The sequence below is a fragment of the Dromiciops gliroides genome, chromosome 2 (genome assembly GCF_019393635.1).
Source record: "Dromiciops gliroides isolate mDroGli1 chromosome 2, mDroGli1.pri, whole genome shotgun sequence".
Classification (NCBI taxonomy): Eukaryota; Metazoa; Chordata; class Mammalia; order Microbiotheria; family Microbiotheriidae; genus Dromiciops; species Dromiciops gliroides.
In genome coordinates this window covers 266,382,683-266,405,559 of record NC_057862.1, presented here as the reverse complement: position 1 = coordinate 266,405,559, position 22,877 = coordinate 266,382,683, and the positions used below count along the sequence as shown (strand labels likewise).

General features: G+C 36.3%; 1 protein-coding gene across 1 annotated transcript; it reads right to left on the bottom strand.

Moving 5' to 3' along the window:
* Positions 1 to 3,245: 3,245 nt before the first annotated feature.
* Positions 3,246 to 22,410, bottom strand: PTGDR (prostaglandin D2 receptor). Its single transcript, XM_043988228.1, has 2 exons — positions 21,371 to 22,410; positions 3,246 to 4,449 (listed from the first exon to the last, which is right to left on the bottom strand). The coding sequence occupies exons 1-2, from the start codon at positions 22,211 to 22,213 to the stop codon at positions 4,207 to 4,209; spliced, it is 1,086 nt and encodes a 361-aa protein (XP_043844163.1). The 5' UTR covers positions 22,214 to 22,410; the 3' UTR covers positions 3,246 to 4,206.
* Positions 22,411 to 22,877: the final 467 nt, after the last annotated feature.

Here is a 22,877-nt window from a genome sequence, read left to right as displayed (position 1 = left end):
TGTAATCAATAGTCATTTAGAATATTTTTCATATGAGTATATGATTTTTATTTGATTATATCCACTGAAAATTGCCTGTTCATATACTTTGACCATTTTTCAATTAGGGAATGATGTATTTTTTCACATTTATTTATTTTATATTGAATTTATATGCTAAAACTAGCATTTCCATGAAATAGTGTAATAAAAAAGATCAATGCACATGAAACTGCAAATTTATTTCTTTTAAATATATAATAAAATTATCATGTAAATTTTTTTTCTTCCCTCCCCATAGCCCTTCCCCCTTCAAACTGTAGGGACCAATTTTTAATTGGGGAGTGTTAGCTATGTGGCTTGCCACAATATTAGGGCAAGGAATGAGACAGACAGCCTCCCTCAAAACAGAACAGGATTTATTAACAAGAATGAACTTAAAAAACACAAGCAAAATCAGTAGAATTAGGGGAAAGGAAATAAAATGGGGGAAGGGAAATGACACAACCTGACTAAAGACCACCACCCAGGAATCAGCTGAGAACACACATGACTGTATCCTGTCGCCTTCCAGCTTCAAGCTAGAATGGCGAATTTCCTCCCTTCTTCTTCCCAGCAGACCCCAGGCTGGCCACATACAGCCCCAAGGCAATTGGCTGGCAGCACTGACTGACAGTCACATGACTGCCCTCACTGAGCTTCCAGTCATTATAATTTTGCCAGGCCCATGTTAATGTCAGCAAATGGTGATGACATGACGTGCCAGCACCATGGCAATGGCTACAACCAGTGGGTGGAGCACTGTGCCGTTTGCGGAGGCACTGAGCCTGAGCCCCAGGCCAGTGGCGGCAGGGTTTTAAAAATTCTAGACAAAAGATGATGTCATAAAAACCTCAAATAACAATTAATTCCTTACACTACCCTGGAGATGGCTACCACTAGACACAAACAGATATTTATTTATATTTATATATGTGTAAAATTATTCTGTGCATATTTCTATTTATCAGTTCTTTCTCTGGATGGAGATAGCATCTTTTTTTCAAATGTTATTTATAGTTAATTTGGATATTTATAATAGTCAAAATGACTTATTTGCTCAAATATTGTTGTTACAATACACAGTATTCTCCGGGTTTTACTCATTTCGCTCTTCATTATTTATGCATACCATGTTTTTTTAAGCCTTGTATTCTTATAAACTTAACTCAGTTCTCTATATATTTGAGAAATGAGGCCGTTATCAAAGAAACTTGCTATAAATATTTTTTCATCATTATGGTTAATAACTATGTACTTCTTTCTATTCTATCTCCCCACCCTACCCCCATTTATCCTACTCTCTCCTTTTACTCTTTCCACCCTCAAAAGTGTTTTGCTTCTTACTACCACCTCCTCCAACCCACCCTCCCTTCTGTAAGTCCACCCCTTCTCTTATCCCCTTCCCCTCATACTTTCCTGTGGGGTAAGATAGATTTCTATACCCAACTGAGTGTGGATGTTACTTATCAGAGTAATGTTTAAGCGCTTCCCTCCCCATTCTCCCATTTTGCCCTCCACTGTAAAAGCTCTTTAGTGCTTCTTTTATGTCAGGTAATACCCCATTCTATCTTCCACCTTCTCCCCATACAGCCTTCTTTCTCACCCCTTGGTTTTTTGGGGAGGAAAGATATTATTCCATCATATTCCATATCCTCTGTATATGTATACTAATGAAAAAGTTCTTAGGAGTTACAAGTAATATTGGCCCATGTAGGAACATAAATAATTTAAACTTATTGAATCCCTTATGATTTTTCTTTCCTGTTTACCTTTTTATGCTTCTTTTGCATCTTGTATTTGGGCAGGGGGGGAATCTATTCAGCTCTGGTTTTTGTTTGTTTGTTTGTTTTGTTTATTTGTTTTTTAATCAGGAATGCCTGAATATCCTCTATTTTATTGAATATTCTTTTCCCCCTAAAGTTCATCTGATTTTCTGGGTAGATGATTCTTGATTACAACCCTAGCTCCTTTGCTCTCTGGAATATTATATTCCAAATCCTTTCATATAGAAGCTGCTAAATCCTGTTATCCTGACTGTAGCTCTGTGATATTTGAATTGTTTCTTCCTGGTTTATTGCAATATTTTCTCCTTGATCTGAGAACTCTGAAATTTGGCCAGTTTTAATTTTTAAGGCATTCTTATCTTCAGTAGATTTTTGTGCCTCTTCTACCGAGCTATTGACTCTTTTTTCATGATTTTCTTGCATTACCCTCATTAACCTCCTCTGACCAAATTTTTCATTTACCTCTCTTATTTGATTTTTAAAATCTTTTTGGGCTCTTCCAAATGTTCTTTTTGGGCCTGAGACCAATTCACACATTGACAGCAGAAAGGTGGACAAAAAGGAGAAATAAAGGGCAAAGATGATGCTCAAACAGGAGAATCAGGAGCACATTTTTGTTTGATTTTAACTTGACATAGAATTTGGATAGTGAGTAGTGTGGAGGTTATTTAAAGAAAGTTATTTAAAATTTTTGAATAAATTTATTAGTTCTGTGATTTATTCATTGTGGGGAACTCCCTCAGCCATCAAATTATCTATCTAAAAGCTAATACATAAAACCTAAAGAGTTAATAGACATTAAGTGATTTTTTCAGAGTTTTGAATTGAACCAAAGTCTTCCTGATTCCAAGATCATAGCTCTGTGCTAGCTGGTAGTGTCCTAGTCAATTGTTCAATTTTTGTTTGGTTGGGGTTTTTTTTTTTGTTTTTGTTTTTTGCAGGGCAATAAGGGTTAAGCGACTTGCCCAGGGTCACACAGCTAGTTAAGTGTCAAGTGTCTGAGGCTGGATTTTAACTCAGGTCCTCCTGAATCCAAGGCCAGTGCTTTATCCACTGTGCCACCTAGCTGCCCCCAATTGTTCAATTTTTAATGTGAGCATTTATGTTTTTAAAATTGGAAAAATCGGGACTTGATTTATTGTTTTGTTGAATGCCTAGAAAATGACAGAGAAAATTTTAATAATGAAAATTAATTATAAAAATTCATACCATACTTTTTTCAGAGATAAATTTTGATAAACTTTGAAGAACTTTTACCAAGAAATATTTACCCTTCATGATAACTATTAAAGCCTATCAAGGGAATTCAAAGCCAAAACCAAAATGTTGAAGACTCAAAATGTTACTAGTCATTGGCCATAACCTTGCCCAGCCAAAGGATAGGAACTTTGATCTTTAAAAGAGCTATTAATTCTTTCTTTCTCAGCATTGCAGGCAGCATTCAGATTTTGGTTCAAATCTCCTTACCAATTAGCTATCTCAGATAGGAATGTTTCATTCAATGAATGCTCCATAAGGAATAACTAGGCAGACCAACAAATGCTAAGGTTTTTTTCACCTCACTTTTCTAGGAAATACCATTTTACTGCTATTAATCAAGGAATTAAAAGCATATTGCCATTCACTGATGAGAGAAAGCATTTCTGTTTCTTCATGCAATACCCTCAATGACCTTGCCCATAGTAATACAATTAAAATACAATACAAATTTAATATTTATTAGTTATTTAGGCTCTGTTCTTGAAGATACAAAAACCAAAATCAAATAATCTCTGTCTTCTAAGAGCTTACAGTCTTTGGGGCATATAAATAAATAAATAAACAAACAAACAAACAAACAAATGAATAAATGAATGAATAAATAAATAAATGAGTGAATGAGTAAATGAATGAATGAATGAATGAATAAATAAAAGGTAATTTGAGAAAGACTGTTTACTTCAGAGACAACTAGGGTAAACTGGGACTATCAGAGAAGACTATCAGAAATAGTAAAAAGGGATTGGGAAGAAGCATAAGACATTGTGTTTTCAGAATATCTACCAATACCTCGAAGTGTGCACTTTTGTTTTTACTACATAAAAAAATGAAAAGACATATATCTAATAACTATTTTAAATAGTGAAATAAAGTACTAGAACATTTTCACTTGAAGACTTGACATTATTTGTATGATCACAAAGCTTTAGTTACAGTTTTTGATGCGAAATGGAAAATGCACTGAACTATGATATATTTTATAATTCTAGAGTAACATTTGCAATTAATATGCCCAAGCACCCCTGAGATTGTCATGTTAAGGGAGATAAGGACTTACTTTAATAATGATTTAAAATAGCGCTTTTACTACGTAAATAAATTATATGATAAAGTATTCAGGTTACCAGAGATTATAAAATTGTCACAGGTTGGATTCAGTATCTCTTTTGCAGGAATTGTAGTTGGACCAACTTCTGTTAGTAAGAGGCTTTCTAAGAAACTTGCGGAAAAAAAGACGAAATACTGATGTCCTGCAGATGATGAAAACCCAAGGATCCACAATTGAATTTACAGATAGAAACCTCAAGGCTCTGAGATCTTCTTTTTCTTCCAGTGTTACATTTTTATTATTGCCAACTGAAAATGCTCCAAAATAAGCACGAACCTGTTTTGGAGGGAAAAAAAATTCTGCTATGATATCTAGAGAGAATTGTTAAAAGAATTTAATTTACAAACGTCACTTAGGTAGCATTACTTTTCTTTAGGAGTAAGCCTGTATGACACATTAGTAATTACTGTTTTACTTTTTTCCCCCATTCACGTCACATGGAATTGTGACAGAGAGGCATAATAGGATCATAGATTTACAGGGAAGGGTTCATTGAAACCTCTCATTTTAATAGGAAGAAACTGTGAGCCTAAATAGTTAAGTGCCCAAAGTCCCTGAGCCAGGAAGTGTTTGAGGCAGGATCCAGATGCAAGTTTTCTGGTCTCCAAGTTTATTCAGAATTCTCTCCACTAACCGATGCTAACTGTCCACTAACCCAGAAAGAGGATAGAATAAGATGTACTTGAGTTTAATTAAATTCAACAAACATGTATTAAATGCCTACTAAATACAAAGGACTGCCTTACGCACACATCCAAGGTGGGATCCTGAGTGCCACCAACACCCTCTGGTGAACTACTTTATAATCAGGACCTGCTTTTTCCCCTAGAGGTCTCAAAGTGTCCATACTGGAGTCTCTGTCTACCCTACACACACATACATACATATATGCATGCATGCATGCACACATGTATGCACACACATGGAGAGAGAGATGTCCTGGAGTGTCTTCTTTCATGGGCCTTTGTTTCCTGCAGTCTGAGGTATCTCCCTGCAGTTGTTACTTATGGCTATATATTTTTTGAAAATATTTGGTGAAGAGGACCTTCTGAGGCAAGTCATTCCATTATGATACATCTAGTTTTTCCTTTAATCTAAAATAAATTTATAACTTCCACTCAATTATTCCTAATTCCTGACGGTCCAAAGTATGGAGTTCTTGCTCCAGCTTCCAAAATGTTGTGAGGAAGACTCTGAAATACTCTGAACACTGATGGTGGAGCACTGGCAGCAAAATCTGGAAGTATTCTGGGAAGATGGTGGAATAGGTCAGAAATTTCCAGGCTCTCCAAGTTTGCTCCACAAATAGACAGAAAATCAACATGAAATGAACTTCAAGCAGCAAAAAATAAAGGGCTAAAGCAGTTGTCCTAGGAGGACAACTTGAAAGGACCTCACAGAAGACTCCAGGGGATGAAGTATAAAACACCTTCAGGGTAATTCCTCTAAATCAACAAACAGCAGGCCCTGAAGGAAGGAGACTAGGACTCAAGAAGTGTTACCTCAGGAATGTTACCTCACAAACTTTCACCTAAAGAACAACAGACAGATAAGTGAAGGAAGATTGAAGGACCGCCTGCAGTTTCCAGAAGTCAGGCCTAATGGTGCTGAGGAAATGTGATCCTGGACTGTGGCAGTGGGTGAGGAAGAGCTAACACAAGCTAACACAAGTGAGTACAGTACTGCAGGGAGCAAGAACATTTTGGGGACAGCATGGCTGGGGTTTAGTGGAGTAAGAGAGTAATCCCAGAGGTTAAGACCCCCAGACAGAGTTCAGAAAACAGCAATAAAGAGGATCTGAGCAACATTTTTTTAAAATCATAAAAGTATTTTTAAAAATTTTCCAGTTATATGTAGAGATAGTTTCAACATTTGTTTTTATAGGATTTTTAGTTTCAAATTTTCTCCCTCCCTCTTTTCCCTCGCCCCTCCCCTAGACAGAAATCTGATATAGGTGATATATGTACAACCACATTAAACATATTTCTACATTAGTCATGTTGTGAAAGAAGAATCAGAACAAAAGGGAAAAACCTCAAAAAAAAAACCCCTAGAAACAGTATGGTTCAATCTGCATTCAGATTCCACAGTTCTTTTTTCTGGATGTGGAGAGTTTTGATTTTTTCAGAGTTTTGAATTGAACCAAAACATTCCTGATTCCAAGATCATGAGACCAACACAATTGTCCTGGATCATTGTATTGCTGAGAAGAGCTAAGTCTATCACAGTGATCATCACACAATGTTTGTTTTTGCGGGGCAATGAGAGTTAAGTGACTTGCCCAGGGTCACACAGCTAGTGTCAATTGTCTGAAACCAGATTTGAACACAGGTCCTCCTGAATCCAGGACTGGTGCTCTATCCACAAAGAGAGCTGCTATAAATATTTTTGTACATATTGCCCTAGGCTAGGGCAACATTACCCACAATTTGGGATTAAAACTTGATTATAATAATACTAAATTGATAAAAAATGAAATAAAACAAATTAAAGGTAAAAAATGAATAAGCATTACTTTGGTGTAAAAGAAGATTTGGGTTCATATTCAGAGGCAAAGAAAAGCCACTCCAAACCTAAAGAGTAACATCAAGTGGTTACAAGCCCCAAAAGAAATCTCTGAAGAACTTTAAAAGGAATTTAAAAAACCAAATAAGAGAGAAAGAGGAAAACATAGAAAAAAACAATCCAAGAAAATTATGAAAAGAAATTAACTTTCTTAGAATTAGAAAAGGAGACACAAAATCTTAAGGGAGAAAATAACTCCTTGAAAACTAGAATTGGGCAAGACATAATAAAACTAGAAAAAAATAGAAGAGAATCTGAAACATCCCATTAGAAAAACAACTGATCTGGAGGACAAATAAAGGAGAGAACAATTGTTGGACTACCTAAAAGCTATGATTAAAAGCAGAGAGAGAATCTGGATACAATATTACAATAATTTATTAGGGAAAATTGCCCTGAAGTCCTAGAACAAGAAGCTAAAGCAGAAATAGAAAGAGTCTACTCATAGCCACCTGAAAGAGATCCCAGAAAGAAAACTTAGGAAAATGTCATAGCCAAGTTTCAAAATTCCCAGGCTAAAAAGAAAATATTGCAAGCAATGAGAAAAAAAAACCACAATTTAAATACTGCAGAAAAATAATCAGGATTCCATAAGACCTAGCAGTTTCTACACCAAAACATTCTTTTGGAACATTATATTTTGAAGAGCAAAGGTAGCTGGGGTTCCATCCAAGAATAACTTACCCAGCAGAGTTGAGTAAAATCCTGAATGGGGAAAAAAAATGAACATTTGATGGATGGAAAGACTTTGAAGTATTTGTTAACAAAAGGACCAGAACTCAATGGAAAATTCAATACAAAAGATCCAGAAGAAGTATAAGGAAATCATTAAAGACAATGATAAGGCAATGATTACGGTCAAACTGTTTACTCATGATATATGAATGTTATTAATATTAGTAATTATTGGTTATTATTCGTAGTAATAGTTTCTTAAAACTGTTATCATTACCAACATAGTTTAAAAGAAAGGTTGGAACTAAGTTATATATGATGAGAAGGTTCTAAAAAACAAAATTGGGTAAGAAAAGGTAAAAAGGAGCAATTATCTCATAAAAATGAGGTATGAAGTAAGAACTAATACAGAGGAAGCAGGTGGGTATGGAGGGCTGGTAATATTGGAACTTTATTCTCATCTAGATTGAAGAGGAAACAATGTATACATCTGACATTTAGACATGTTTGAACTTCTGGAGAGGTGAGAAAACTGGGTGATAGAGTGGGGGAGAGATAGAAAGGGGAATGTGGGCTGAATAAATAAGGGAGAGAATTTTATAGGGGTGGGTAAGGAATAATAGGGTATAGGGAGAAGATAAGGTAACAGGGATAAGGTAAAAAGAGAAGTTTAGAAGGAAAATGGTGAGTAAAAATAAGATGGAGAGAAATTCACACATAATAATTATAATTTTGAATGTAAATGGGATGAACTAACTTATAAAACTAGGAGACAGCAGAATAGATTAAAAGTCAAAATATGTTGTTTACAAGAAACACATTTAAATCCAAAATATGTTGTTTACAAGAAACACATTTAAAAATGAGAGATTCACACAGAATTAAAATGGAGGGTTGGAGTTGTGGGGTGGCAAATGAGAAGAGCGGGGTTCTCAAGTTGTCCACAAAAGACAAAGTTTTGTTATGTTTAAAATCTGTTATGACTAAAATCTAATGTGTGGTTGCCTTAAATTGGAAGCTTATAGCACCAGTCTTTGGGCATTAAGCATTTATTAAAGTATATTGGGGGGGGGGGCAGCTAGATGGCGCAGTAGTTAAAGCACCGGCCCTGGATTCAGGAGTACCTGAGTTCAAATCCGGCCTCAGACACTTGACACTTACTAGCTGTGTGACCCTGGGCAAGTCACTTAACCCCCACTGCTTGCAAAATAAATAAATAAATGAATGAATGAATGAATGAATGAATGAATGAATGAATGAATGAATGAAAGAAAGAATATTGGAAGTTAGCAAAAGAGAGAGAAAGAACACATGGAGTTCAGAAAGAAAAAGCCTAGCTACCCTAGAGGAGAGATGAATTCAGCCTAGCCTCCTTCTTCTCCCATTTTTTGGCCACCCCCAGCAGTCCCAGCAACTGAAAAAAGAAAGATCCTCAGTCTTCCTGAGCGAGCAGAAGCTCCCTGCAGGACAGGAAGAAGGGTGGTCCCCACACAGCTCCAAGTTAATTGGCTGATAGCATTGATTGACATGACTTACAGGCAGTTCTATAAATAGTGAGGACTTCCAAGCCAAACCACATGTTTGCTAGGGGGCGGGGCCCTGGTTCTCACAGTTTAATCACAGGATGTTGAGCATATCAGAAGGCTGGTCAGTGTATCTGTGTCACTGGAGTAAACTTAAGCAATGTAACATTAGAACTTTCACAATGATGAATATCAGGAACGGGCATTTTTTGGGTGTTTTTTTTTTTTCTGTTAGCATGACTGAAACATTCTGTTAATGCAGTCTATCTAATCATAATGTTTTTCTAAATCCCAATTCTGTAACCAAGATCTCAGAGGACTATCCTATGGCCCCTGGTCTTGGAGATATATAGATATATAGATATATGCCATATAACTGGGCTCTACTTTGGAGTTTTGAGATATTTTCTCTGACTAGAACCCTTTAGAACCTACAATTAACTAAAATCCTTAAACCAACCAACCATAATAGTACTTAATAGCCAATTTTCCTCTCTAGGGTTTGTGCACAAACTTATGTGATCCAAGAGCTCACTTCCTCATCTACTCCCTTCAGTCCAGAGTAGATTTTCACTTTTCCAGCTTTTGTGATACTGATGCTGCTCTTCTTTGGCCTTGTGGGGAGACGGAACAAACTCCGTTGCCACTGACTGAGCACCAACCAAGTGGGATGTCCTGCTGATCAGGCAAGTACTCTGGGGTGGTCCTAAAATCCTAAATCGGTCCCTGTTCATAGAATAGTATTTATTATCCTTCAGCTGATGTGAAAAAAGCAGGGGTAGCATTTATGATCTCAGACAAAGCTATGGCTAAAATAAACTAAAATAAACCCATATGCAACAAATACTATAGCATCTAAATTTGGGGGGGTGGGTGGGGCAATGAGGGTAAGTGACTTGCCCAAGGTCACACAGCTAGTAAGTGTCAAGTGTCTGAGGGCAGATTTGAACTCAGATCCTCCTGATTCCAGGGCCGGTGCTCTATCCACTGTGCCACCTAGCTACCACCCCAGCATCTAAATTTTTAAAAGAAAAGTTAGATGAATTACAGGTGGAGATGGATAGTAGTGCTATTATGGTAGGGGACTATAATCTTCCTCTCTAAGAACTTGATAAATCTAAGAACAAAAAAAGAGAAACAAGTTAAGGAAATGAATAGAATTTTAGCTATATTAGATATGATAGCTATCTCCAGAGAACCGAATAGAAATAGAAAGGACTACACCTCTTTTTTCAGCAGTTCATTGTGCCTTTACAAAGATTGACCATAAATTAGTATATAAAAATTTTAGTGAAAAGCAGAAAAAGAGAAAAGCAGAAATGTTAAAAACATATCCTTTTCAGATCATAATGCTAAATGGAAAAATAAATGAACATCTGATGGATGGAAAGACTTTCAGGTATTTGTTAACAAAAGGACCAGAACCCTGGGAAGAAGTATAAGGAAATTAAAGACAAATTACATTTAATAAGGATGAAGAAAACATTAAAAATTATTTGGAGATTAAATAACCTAATTTTAAAGAATGAGTGAGTTAAAAAACAAATCATAGAAGCAATCTATAATTTCATAAAAGAGAATGACAATATTGAAACATATATCAAGAACTGGGATAAAGTAAAAGCAATGATTAGAGGAAAAGTTAGTTATATCTCTAAATGCTTACAGCAATAAAATAGAGAAAGAAATGAAGTGGATATGCAATTTTTAAAAAACCTAGAAAAATAACAAATTAAAAACCCCTAATAAAACACTAAAAATCAAAGGTGAGGTTAATAAAATTGAGAATAAAAAACCCCTTTGAATGAAAAAGTAAAACTAGCCGTTGGTTTTATAAAAAAAAAAAAACAAATTAAATAGATAAACAATTGGTTAATTTGATCTTTTTTTTTAGTGAGGCAATTGGGGTTAAGTGACTTGCCCAGGGTCACACAGCTAGTAAGTGTTAAGTGTCTGAGGCTGGATTTGAACTCAGGTACTCCTGACTCCAGGGCTGGTGCTCTATCCACTGCGCCACCTAGCTGCCCCAAACAAATTTTCACTTTTTTTTTTTTTTGCGGGGCCTTGGGGGTTAAGTGACTTGCCCAGGGTCACACAGCTAGTAAGTGTCAAGTGTCTGAGGCTGGATTTGAACTCAGGTACTCCTGAAACCAGGGCCAGTGCTTTATCCACTGCGCCACCTAGCTGATAATTTGATCTTAAAAAAGAAAACCAGCTCACTAGTATCAAATATGAAAAGGGTGACTATACCCTTTAATAAAGAAGAAATTATACCCTTTAATAATGAATTTATACCATTTAATAAAGATGAAATTAAAGCAATTATAAGGAGTTATTTTGCCCAATAAATTTGTCAGTAAATTTAATAACAAATGAAATGGAAGAATATTTACAAAATATAAATTCCTGAGATTAACAGAAGAGGAAATAGAACATCTAAATAGACCTATTTTTGAAAAATAAATTGAACAGGCCATAAATGAGCTGCCTAGATGGATTTACTAGTGAATTCTGTCAAACCTTTAAAGATCAGCTAATTCCAATATTAAATAAATTTGGAATAATAAGTAAAGAAGGGATCCTGCCAAATCCATTTTATGAAACAAATATGAGAGTGATACCTAAATGAGGAAGAGTAAAAACAGAAAAAGAAAATTATAGACCAATCTCATTAATGAATATGGATGCAAAAATCCTAAATAAAATACTAGCTAAAAGATTACAACCATATATTTTAAAAATTGCACATTTTGATGAAGTGGAATGTATACCAGGAAAGCAGGAATGGTTTAACATAAGGAAGAATATTAACATAATTGATTACATCAATAATTAAAGTAAGATAAATCATAGGTTTATATCAATAGATGCAGAAAAAGCTTTTGATAAAGTTCAACACTTATTTTTATTAAACAAAAACACTACTTTGGTTTATTTTTCCTTAAATTATTTTTTTAAAAAAGCATTCAGGGGGCAGCTAGGTGGCCCTGGATTCAGGAGGACCTGAGTTCAAATCCAGCCTCAGACACTTGACTAGCTGTGTGACTCTAGGCAAGTCACTTAACCCCCATAGCCCCGCAAACAAACAAACAAAAATATGCTAAAAAAAAGCATTCATCTGAATCCACTAACAAGCAATATTTGTAATGGGGACAAACTAGAAGCCTCCCCAGTAAGATCAGATGTGAAACTAGGATGCTCATGGTCACCAATATTATTCAGTGTTGTACTGGAAATCCTAGCAATAGCAATAAGAGGAAAAGGAGAAATAGAAGGAATCAGGATAAGGAAAGAGGCGATAAATTTTGCAGATAATGTGATGGTATCCTTGGAATATTCCAAAGACAACATTGTTATTGTTATTGTTAGTTGAAACAATAATTTTAGCAAAGTGGCAGGATATAATGTAAATCCACATAAATCATTGGCATTCCTATATGTCATAAGCATATCCCTTCCTCTGGGATAGTAAAAAAAAAATGCCATAAAATACCTGGGAGTATACCTGTCAAAACAAACATAGGAATTACATCAAAATTATTTTGTAAATTACACAAATATGATCAGATTTAAATAATTGGAAAAATATTAATTGTTCATGGGTAGGCAGGGCCAATATAATAAAAAGGACCATTTAATCCAAATTAATTTATGTATTCAATGCCATCCCAATTAAATTACACATTCTTTTTTACTGAATTAGAAAAAATAATAACAAAATTCATTTGGAAAAACAAAAAGTCAAGAATATCCTAGGAAAAAATTTTAAAAGTTTAAAGGAAGGAAGTTTTTCAGTATTAGATCTTAAACTGTGTAGTGATTATCAAAAGTATCTGGTATGGGCTAAGTAACAGGAGATTAATGGAATAGAGTAGATATACAATCTATAGCAGCAAATAAACATAATAATCTTATATATGATAAGTGTAAAGACTTAAAATTGTAGGATGAGAATTCATTATTTCATAAAAAAAATTATGTTGGGAAAAGTGGAAAACAGTGTAGCAGAAATTGACTAATATCTTATATTGTTTACCAAGAAGAAGTCAAAATGATACAATGGATACATATAAGAAAATTAGAACATGGACTATATAACTTATCAGACTTATGGACAGGCAAATAATTTATGAATAAATAAGAGACAGAGAACAAAATTAGGTGCAAAATGGATAATTTTGATTTCTTTAAAATAAAAACATTTTTGTACTAATAAAGCAAATGTAACAAAGATCAGAAGGAAAGCAGAAAATTGGGGGAAATTTTTATAGAAACTTTGTCAGATTATGGTCTCATATCTAAAATATATAAAGAACTTTGTCAAATCTATAAGAATACAAGTCATTCCCCAATCGATAAATGGTCAAAGGATATGAACAGGCTATTTTCCTAAGAAGAAATCAAAACAATTTATGGTCATATGAAAAAAAATGCTCTAAATCATTATTGATTAAAGAAACTCAAATTAAGACAACCTTGAGATATCATTTTTATACCTACCAGATTGGCTAAAGTGATAGAAGGGGAAAGTGACAAATTTTGGTGGGCTTGTGGAAAAATTGGGACACATTCATTGTTGGTGGAATTGTGAACTGATCCAACTATTTTGGAGAGCAATCTGGTATTATGCCCAAAGAGTTATTAAATTGCCTTTAACCCAGTAATAACACTACTAGATATATTTCCAAAGATAATTGGGGGAAAGAGTAAAGAACCTATATATTCTAAAATGTTCATAGCAGCTCTTTGTAGTGACAAAGAACTGGAAATTGCAGGGATACCCATCAACTGGGGAATTGCAGAACAAGTTGTAGTGTATGATTGTGATGGAATACTTCTGTGCTCAAAGATTTTGAGCACATGGACTTGCATGAAATTAAGAAGAGTGAAATGAGCAGAACCAATAGAACATTATATACAGCAATATTGCTTCAAGAACAACTTTGAATAAGTAAGTTATTTTTGACTATTATAAATACACAAATAAATTATAAAGGTCATATGAAGATGCTATCTGCATTCAATATATATCTAATATATAAATGTATAAAATAATTTTATATATGCAAATATATGCATACATTCACACACATGTATATATATCACAGATATATATGTATATGTGTGTGTACACACACACACACACACACACACACCTATTTGGGTCTAATCTTTAGGGCTCTTATGTAAAGACATTTACATGATAATTTTGTTTATTTAAAAAGAATAGGAAATTGTGCATAGTAGATATACAGTTTCATGTGCAATCATCTTTTTTATTGTACTATGTTATGGAAATGCCTGTTTTATTCCATAAATTAAAAACAAAATTTAATAATGAAAAAAATCTGGCCTACATTCCTACTGCCAGATTCCTGTGGGTTAATCACCTTCCACCCTGATCAAAGATGGGCCAGAGAAACAGGAAGCCTGTAAAAACACTGCATCAGGAGGTAACAAGAGCAAAGAGCACCCCTGAGAAAACTCCAAGATATTCAGAATTCCCCAAGGTGGTCAATAACCCACAACATAGACTTTGGAAGGCACCTGAAGTTGCAGCAAACTGGCATGGCAGTGCTCAGAACTAGATAGTTCAGGAGCCAGGCGCTATATGGTCCCTAGCTTCTGTCCTTGACACACCATAGAAAGTCCTAAAAATCTAACACTTAAAGCCTCAAAAATCCAAGGAAACCTAACTGAGGTAGACAGAGATAAGCACAAAAGCTCTGGTAACCCAGGGTAAGATAGAACAAAAGCACAGCTAGGGACAGAAACTGGTCTGGGGGAAAAAGCGTCAATTCAGGAAATAAAACTGGTGAGATGAGTAAAACAGACACCAACTAGTATAAAAAAATTATTGAAGACCTATAGATGCCCCAAATTTCTTCTTAGAGGAAGAAAGTAACTCTGTAACAACTATAAGCTGAAACCCAAAGGAAAAAACATGAACTTTCCATAATAACAACATGAATACCTAGAAAAAATGAAGCAAGAAATTAAAAATGAAATAGAAGCTTTACAGGAAAGAAATGGAAGGAGAAAAAGTAGCTTAGAAGAGAAAATAGTGGTTTTTAATTAAGCTAAAACTGGTTTTATAAATTAATTGCTATTGCACCAGTTTGGGCAATAAGCATTTATTATTAATTGCTATTATATACAAGTAAAGAGTTGACCACATGGTAGAGAAAGCAGAGAGAGCTTCAGCAAGAAAAAAGTCCCAAGGTCTCAAGAAGACCCAAGATAGTTCATAAAACTAAAACTATCCTAAGAGGGAGAGCCAAACCAACAGCATGTTCAGAGAGAGTGAGGGAGCTTGGGCAGCTAGATGGCGCAGTAGATAAAGCACTGACCCTGGATTCAGGAGGACCTGAGTTCAAATGTGGCCTCAGACACTTGACACTTACTGGCTGTGTGACCCCAGGCAAGTCACTTAACTCTCATTACCTTGATACCCCCCCCAAAAAAAAGGTAAACCTAGAAATCAGAAAAGAGAGTGAGAGAGTTCGTGGCCTCCGCCAATTTTTATCATCTTCTGATAAGAGGAGGGTCATTATATATTGATCAAAGGTAGGCATCATAAAATTCCATTGGTTGATAAGACTTGAGGGTGGTCTACATTCAAATGAACTCTACAGATGACATCAGGGAGAAGAATGTAGAAGACCCTTGCTGAAGGGCAAAGGCAAAGTCCAGTATCTAGGTATGCTTTGATCCCATCAATCCTTCACTGAACTGGACAAAAGAATCTATCTCCATTTCTTTTGTTCCCTTGGGTTTGTCCCAGACAAGGAAAATTGGACTTTCTGGAATGGGGGTGGAGGAGGGAAGAAATGACTGATCTCTGGGTCCCCCAAGAAATCCATTATTAATAATTATTTTCTCAATAGTAAAACTTACCCAAGTAATAGACAACCTAAAAACTAAAAAAGACCAAAAATAAATTAAGACTGTGAGACAAGAAGAAATATTAGCACAAAACTATAAGATTGAAAAAATAGAAGAAAGTATTAAGATTTTTTAAAAATCAAAAGCAACTGATCTGGAAAATAGGTGAATACTATAAAATCAATCAAACTATCAAAAATATTTTATAGATCTAGGAAAAAAATAATAAAATTAATCTGGAAGAATAAAAGCTCAAAGATATCAAAAGGATAAATGAAAAAAATATGAAAGAGGGGGCACAGTGGATTCAGAAGGACCTGAGTTCAAATCCAGCCTCAGACACTTGACACTTACTAGCTACATGACCCTGGGCAAGTCACTTAATCCTCATTGCCCCGCCCCACCAAAAAATATGAAAGAAGGTGGTCTGGCCATACTCATCAAAACACTCAGGTACTGGCCAAGAAATAGAGTGGTAGAGTGGTAGGATAGGCATGAATTACAGTATAGTAAATGACTATAGTAATCTAGTATATGATAAACCTAAATGTTTGAGACAAAAACTCATTATTTGACAAAATTGCTGGGAAAACTGAAAAACAGTATGGCAGAAATTATAGACCAACAAGGTCAAAATGGGTACATGATTTACACATAAAGGGTGACATTAAGAGAGGATGGAGGGCAGCTGCACCAGCCCTAGAGTCAGGAGTACCTGAGTTCAAATCCAGCCTCAGACATTTAACACTTACTAGCTGTGTGCCCCTGGGCAAGTCACTTAACCCCAATTGCCTCACTAAAAAACAAAAAAATAAGAGAGTATGGAATAGTTTGTCATATTTATGGACAGGAGAAGAATTTAGAAGCAAAGAAGATATAGAGAGCATTACAAAACGTAAAATATATAATTTTGATTATATAAAATTAAAAAGCTTTTGCATGGGGGCAGCTAGGTGGCGCAGTGGATAGAGCACCAGCCCTGGAGTCAGGAGTACCTGAGTTCAAATCCGGCCTCAGACACTTAACACTTACTAGCTGTGTGACCCTAGGCAAGTCACTTAACCCCAATTGCCTCACTAAAAAAAAAAAAAAAAGCTTTTGCATGAACAAAACCAGTGCAACCAAAATTGTATGGAAAGCAGAAAACCTGGAAAGAATTTTTGCAACAAGTATCACTGATAAAGGCCTCATTTTTCAAATATATAGAGAACTGAGTCAAATTTATAAAAATACAAGTCTTTCCCCAATTGATAAAAGGTCAAGGGATATAAATAGGTAGCTTTCACACAAAGAAATCAAAGCTACCTATAGTCATATGAAAAAAATGCTCTAAATCATTATTGATTAGAAAAATGCAAATTAAAACAACTCTGAGTTACCATCTCACACATATGAAATTGGTAAATATTGGATGTTGGAGGGTATGTGGGAAAACTATTGGTGGAGTTGTGAACTCTCCATTCTGGAGAGCAATTTGGAACTATGTCCAAAGCACTATAAAACTGCGCATACCCTTTGATCCAGTAATACCACTGTTAGATTTATATCCCAAAGACATCCAAGAAAAAGACCTATTTGTACAAAAACATTTATAGCAGCTCTTTTTGTGGTGTCTAAGAACTGGAAATCAAAGGAATGCCCATCAATTGGGGATGGCTAAACAAACTGTGTATGTGATGGTTATTGAATATTATTGTGCTATAAGAAGTGACAAGTAGGATGGTTTCAGAAAGGCCTGGAAAGACTTATATGAAATAATGTATAGTGAAGTAATCAGAATCAGTAGAATGTTGTACACAGTGACAGCAATATTATTTGATGAAGAATTGTGAATGACAACTACTCTCAGAAATACAATGATCCAAAGGACTAATGATGAAGCATATTATCCACCTCCAAAGAAAGAGCTGATATTAACTGAACACAGACTTTCATTTTTTTCTTTTATTCAAGTTTTCTTATACAAAATGACTACTATGATAATGTTTTACATAATTGCACATGTATAATCTATATCCAATTGCTTACCCCCTCAGGGAACGGAGAGGGGTGGGAGGGGAAAAGGGATACAATTTGGAACTCAAAACACACACACACACACACACACACACACACACACACACACACACACACAGAGTTTTGTATAGAAATACATCATACTCAAGAGAACCAAGTGGGGATATGAAAGAAGGATGGAAAAGTAGGAATAGTACCAGGGAGAGAATAGTAGCAAGAAAAATCAATTTCCTGATCCTCAACTGGGTATTAAAAGGAGGACAAAAAGAAAAATAAAGCAAACTAAGGCACATATGATAGAATGTTATTGCAGAGAAACCTGGGTATTATGAATTGACACAAAGTAAAGTGAGAAGAATTAGGAGAGTAATTTATACAAGGAAGACAACATTGTAAAGAGAAAAAACTTTGAAATACTTAAGAAATTTGATCAGTGCAATGTCTCCAGAGAACCTATTATGAAGCAGATTCCTAAGTGCTTGATTGAGAAACAAAGGGCAGAAAGAGATATTTCTGTACATGGCCACTATATGGAGTCATTTATCTCGGCCATGCTTATTTGTTAGGAGGCTTTGTTTGCTTTTCTCAATTTTTAATTGTGGGGAATGGGGTTGGGTTAAAGATCATGATGATGCAATAAAAGGAGAGGATGGCTACTGAAACATTTTTTAAAGATTCATATAAGAGACCAGAAGGAGGTTTAGAAGGAAGCACAGGCAAGTAGGACAGTTTTGATAAGGGCATGTGGAAATTACTATGCGCTGCTTTTTTTTAATCCAGAGGAATAAAATGGAGACACACTGTTTCATACACAACCTCCTTGTCTTCTGTTGTCATATTTTTAGGAGAAGGGGTTAAGTTCAGAATTTGAGAAATAAATTTTAAAATAAAGCAAGGGAGGACAGCTAGGTGGCGCAGTGGATAAAGCACCAGCTCTGGATTCAGGAGGACCTGAGTTCAAATCTGATCTCAGACACTTGACACAATAGCTGTGTGACCCTGGGCAAGTCACTTAACCTTCATTGCCCTGCAAAAAACAAAACAAAAAAAAAGAAAAAAAGAAGGCACTTCCCAAGGAAACCTGCCAATTGAAGGCCTACTATCTGCAAAACTTGGAGACAGACTTCAGGATAGGAAGACAATATGTTTATATATATATATGCAAGGTAATTTGTATAAGAAGCAAATACTAACAACTGAATTTTGAGTATGAAAATTACTCCTAGAAAATGAGTTTTTAAAATGTACTATATTGGGGCAGCTAGATGGGGAAGTGGATAGAGCACCGGCCCTGGAGTCAGGAGGACCTGAGTTCAAATATGGCCTGAGACACTTGACACTTACTAGCTGTGTGACCCTAGGCAAGTCACTTAACCCCAATTGCCTCACTAAAAAAAAAGTACTATATTTACCTCTGTTTTTAAAAAATTGTCTCCATTTAAATTTTCTCATTTCCCTATTGAATCAAGTTGCTGTTGGAAATTGAATTCATAAATCTGTGAATTCTTTTATTCTTACCCACTTTATAAGCAGAATAAACAGTTTACAAAACTGTCAGTTTTCCCTACACCTAAACACATGTGGCCTAATAAATGGTTTCTACTTGAATTAAAAATTTTCTTTCTTTATTTTTTTCAGGTCCTGGATCTATGGATCAATTTTTCCCACTCTTTTCATTGAATGCAGTGAACTCTTTGAGAGTTCATATTTTTCCTTTAACTTAACATTTTTACCCGATGATGAATCTTGAAAACATTAGGATGGCAAAGTGCTGTCTTCATTATAATATCCTTATTCAGGATTCAAATTTCCTCATTCAGAACATTTTTCAAGACTCTGAACTTTGCACTTTGTACAAGACTAAATGAAGATTTAACTTTTACAGAGAAATTTTCCATCAGTAACCCCTCCTCCTCGAACCTTAAAGAAACATTCTGCTTCTACTATAGTGTATTCAATATAAAGACTTCATTTTCAGAAAAATAAACCACTTTGAGGAAAAATGATCACACCAGATTAGATTTCTTCTTTATCTTTTGTCTGAGTTTTCCAAAAGTGAGTTCCCCAGTGTGTACATAAATTAACCTTTTTTATGCAGCCCAGAAGACTTGGCAACTTGATTAATTTAAATTGCCTTCCTGAAGAACAGGAGTAGAATAGTTCTAGTTAATAATAGTTCTGTTAACAAAAACCACTCTCTAGGAGCACTAGTCTCTCAACTGGAAAATAACTTTTTTTTTTTTTTAAGTGAGGCAATTGGGGCCAAGTGACCTGCCCAGGGTCACACAGCCAGCAAGTGTTAAGTGTCTGAGGCCGTTTCCGAACCCAGGTACTCCTGACTCCAGGGCGCTCCACCCACTGCACCACCCAGCTGCCCCATGGAAAATAACTTTTAAAAGATAAAGTAATTTGAAGGAAAACAGTTTTTCAATGAATTTAACTCTAAGACCAAGGTAGAGACAAATATGTAGCTTATTGACTTGAATTGTTAAACATTACAGAGGGCTTTGTCAGATGAAAATATCCTCAAATAGTATCTAGATATTTGTCCCTGTAAAAGTATTTTTTACTGTTTCAAACTTAGATCTATTAAAAAAAATTGGAATCAGTATCTGAGTTCAGATCCTTGGCATTTATTCCCTTATATGTCACTTAACCTCGGTAAGTCTCAATTTACTTCTTTGAAGAGTTGGACTAGAATGATTTCTAAGGTCCATTAACATAAGGTCAGGACCCTACGTTGTGTCAAAGTGCCGCAGTGGAGCACTTGGATTCAAAAGAGCTGCACCCGAGTCTTGTCTAATGTTTATACTCTCTGAATTACATTAATAAATATCATGATATATATATATATATAAACAGATATAACATAATATATACTATTATGATATTTTCATAATATCTTTGGGTCTCAGCTTCTTCAACTATAAAATGGAGTTTAATCTTTCTGACATCTCTCTTTGCAACCCACTAGGGAAAGCTTAAGACTTCTTCCTCATCTTCCTTCTCTGTCAACACTCTAAGGAAGAGCAATCAGTTAAACTGCTGATATTCCCCCATTTTCCAGAAATTTGTAAAATGGGAAGGCAAAGTCTGGTACCTGAAAGAATATCTAAGAGCTATAAGTGGGGACCTTGACCTTTCAAAAAGGAATGAAATTTCTGCTTTTGGGTATTCAAGGATGCATCCCAAATATGGATTTTCCCCCCCTTACGGACAAGGGGAAAGAGACTCTTTCGCTAACTTTCTATGTCCTCCTTCCTCCTCCCCCTCCCCCTCCCTCCAATACTTTAAGTTTCAAGTTGATTCTTTTCTCCAGAGAGTATCAGAGAAAAGATATGTGACCGCTTTGGGATAGCCTATTTTTACCCATCATTTAAGCTTTCAGGATAGAGGCTTTCAAATCTCTTTTTCCTGTGCCCTAATGCATGCCCATCCTGCCCTGTCTTCAGCCTTATTCCCCTCAGAACAAAAACAAAACAAAAACAAAAAACGGTGGCAGGACCTATCACCCTCGCCCAGAAGCTACTCACAATGAAAGGCAAGGAACAGATGGTAAAGAGCACCGTCATGACTGCTAGTAGCAAAAGGTGATCCAGTGCCTCGAGAGGCTGGAGGGTGTGAGCTGATTCCTTCTGTTTCCCTCTGAATCCAGCTAAGTCCTTAGGCACAGAGCGAGGAAGATGGGAGAACCGCTCGTGCATTCCATAGAGATTCCGCATGGTATTTAGGTTGCATAGCACCGTGGCCAAGACGAGCATTGCCATCAGTGTAGCATACAGGATCGAGTAGCCTTCTACTGACAAAGAACGCTGCTCACTTGCCATCTGTATGAAGCACCAAGTTCCTGGGCAGTATTGTACGTACTTTCCAAAGCCCACCAGTGGCAGGGCGCAGAAAAAGAAGCAAAATACTCCAACCGCAGGCGCCACTAGCACCCCTCTGGGTAGAGTGATATGACGTTGGTAGAAAAATGGATATCCTAGTGACAGCCAGCATTCCAGAGCCATTACCAATAGCTGGAGCATGGAAGCAAGCCCGAAAAATGCCATGAAGAAGGCAAAAACATGGCACAGCAAGTTTCTGGAGCCTGGAACCAACTCTCTCAAGGTCCGGTTCTGTGTGTAGGTGGCCAACACCATAGGGCTCAAGAGGCATTTACCCATCAGATCTGTAATAGCCAGGCCGCACACCAGAACATAAAAGACTGAAGGAGGAGAGCTCGGAGGGCAAGACCGCAGCCGAGGCATAGTCAACAGTATCAAAGCCAGTACGTTGCCCAACAGTCCAGCACCAAAAAGCATCCCGCCGATCGCTGCGGAGCTCCCGCTCTCCACCCAAGTAAAGTTGTCACAGCGGTAGAGCTGAGAGTCCATAGTGGAGCTTGCGGATAAAGTACTGAATGGAGGAAGAGAGAAACGAGAATCCAGCGAATAGTGGCCACTTGGACTCAGAAAAACCCGAGTTCAGGAAGCGTAGAAGCTGACTCAGATCATCTCAGATCCGTCCCTCGGTCTGAGAGTAAAAATGTATCTCCTCTTCAACCCTGAGGGAAAGGGCTCCGCTTTGGAAATAAAATATTTGGGGCGGGCCAGGATGGTTCCCAGACGCTAGCGCCTGCTCTTTAAACTCATGGCTCATCCCACTCTTGAAAACACTGAAATCCAGCCTTTTGGTGAAGTGAGAGAAAACGTGGACGTTGACGCCTCAGGGGCAATATTCTGAGCCCGGGACTCACTTTGCTCAGTTTAAGGATATTTGAACCTCACAGACTACCAGAAACTGGGAGGACCTTTCCTGAAAGCCCAGGGCAACAAGAGAAAGACCCAAATTCTCAAGGAAAAAGGAACTCAGCTTTTCAACCTACTAGTGAACTGTTTTTGGTCCTAAGAAGAGAGAAAGAAGAGATGGACACTGTATGTCAGGGAAGAAATTAAGAAAGGGAAATGACACAGCAACTTTATAGAGATAGAATTGGGGTGAAGATGGAAGGTGAAAAGGGCACTTCCCAGATGGGAATAAAGTAGATGTTAGGAAAAG

Coding starts and splice junctions, on each gene's coding strand:
- PTGDR (XM_043988228.1), bottom strand. CDS start 22,213: ATGGACTCTCAGCTCTACCGCTGTGACAACTTTACTTGGGTGGAGAGC. Junction 4,450..21,370: donor TCTGTTCCTTGCCTTTCATT/GTGAGTAGCTTC, acceptor CCTCCAAAACAG/GTTCGTGCTTATTTTGGAGC.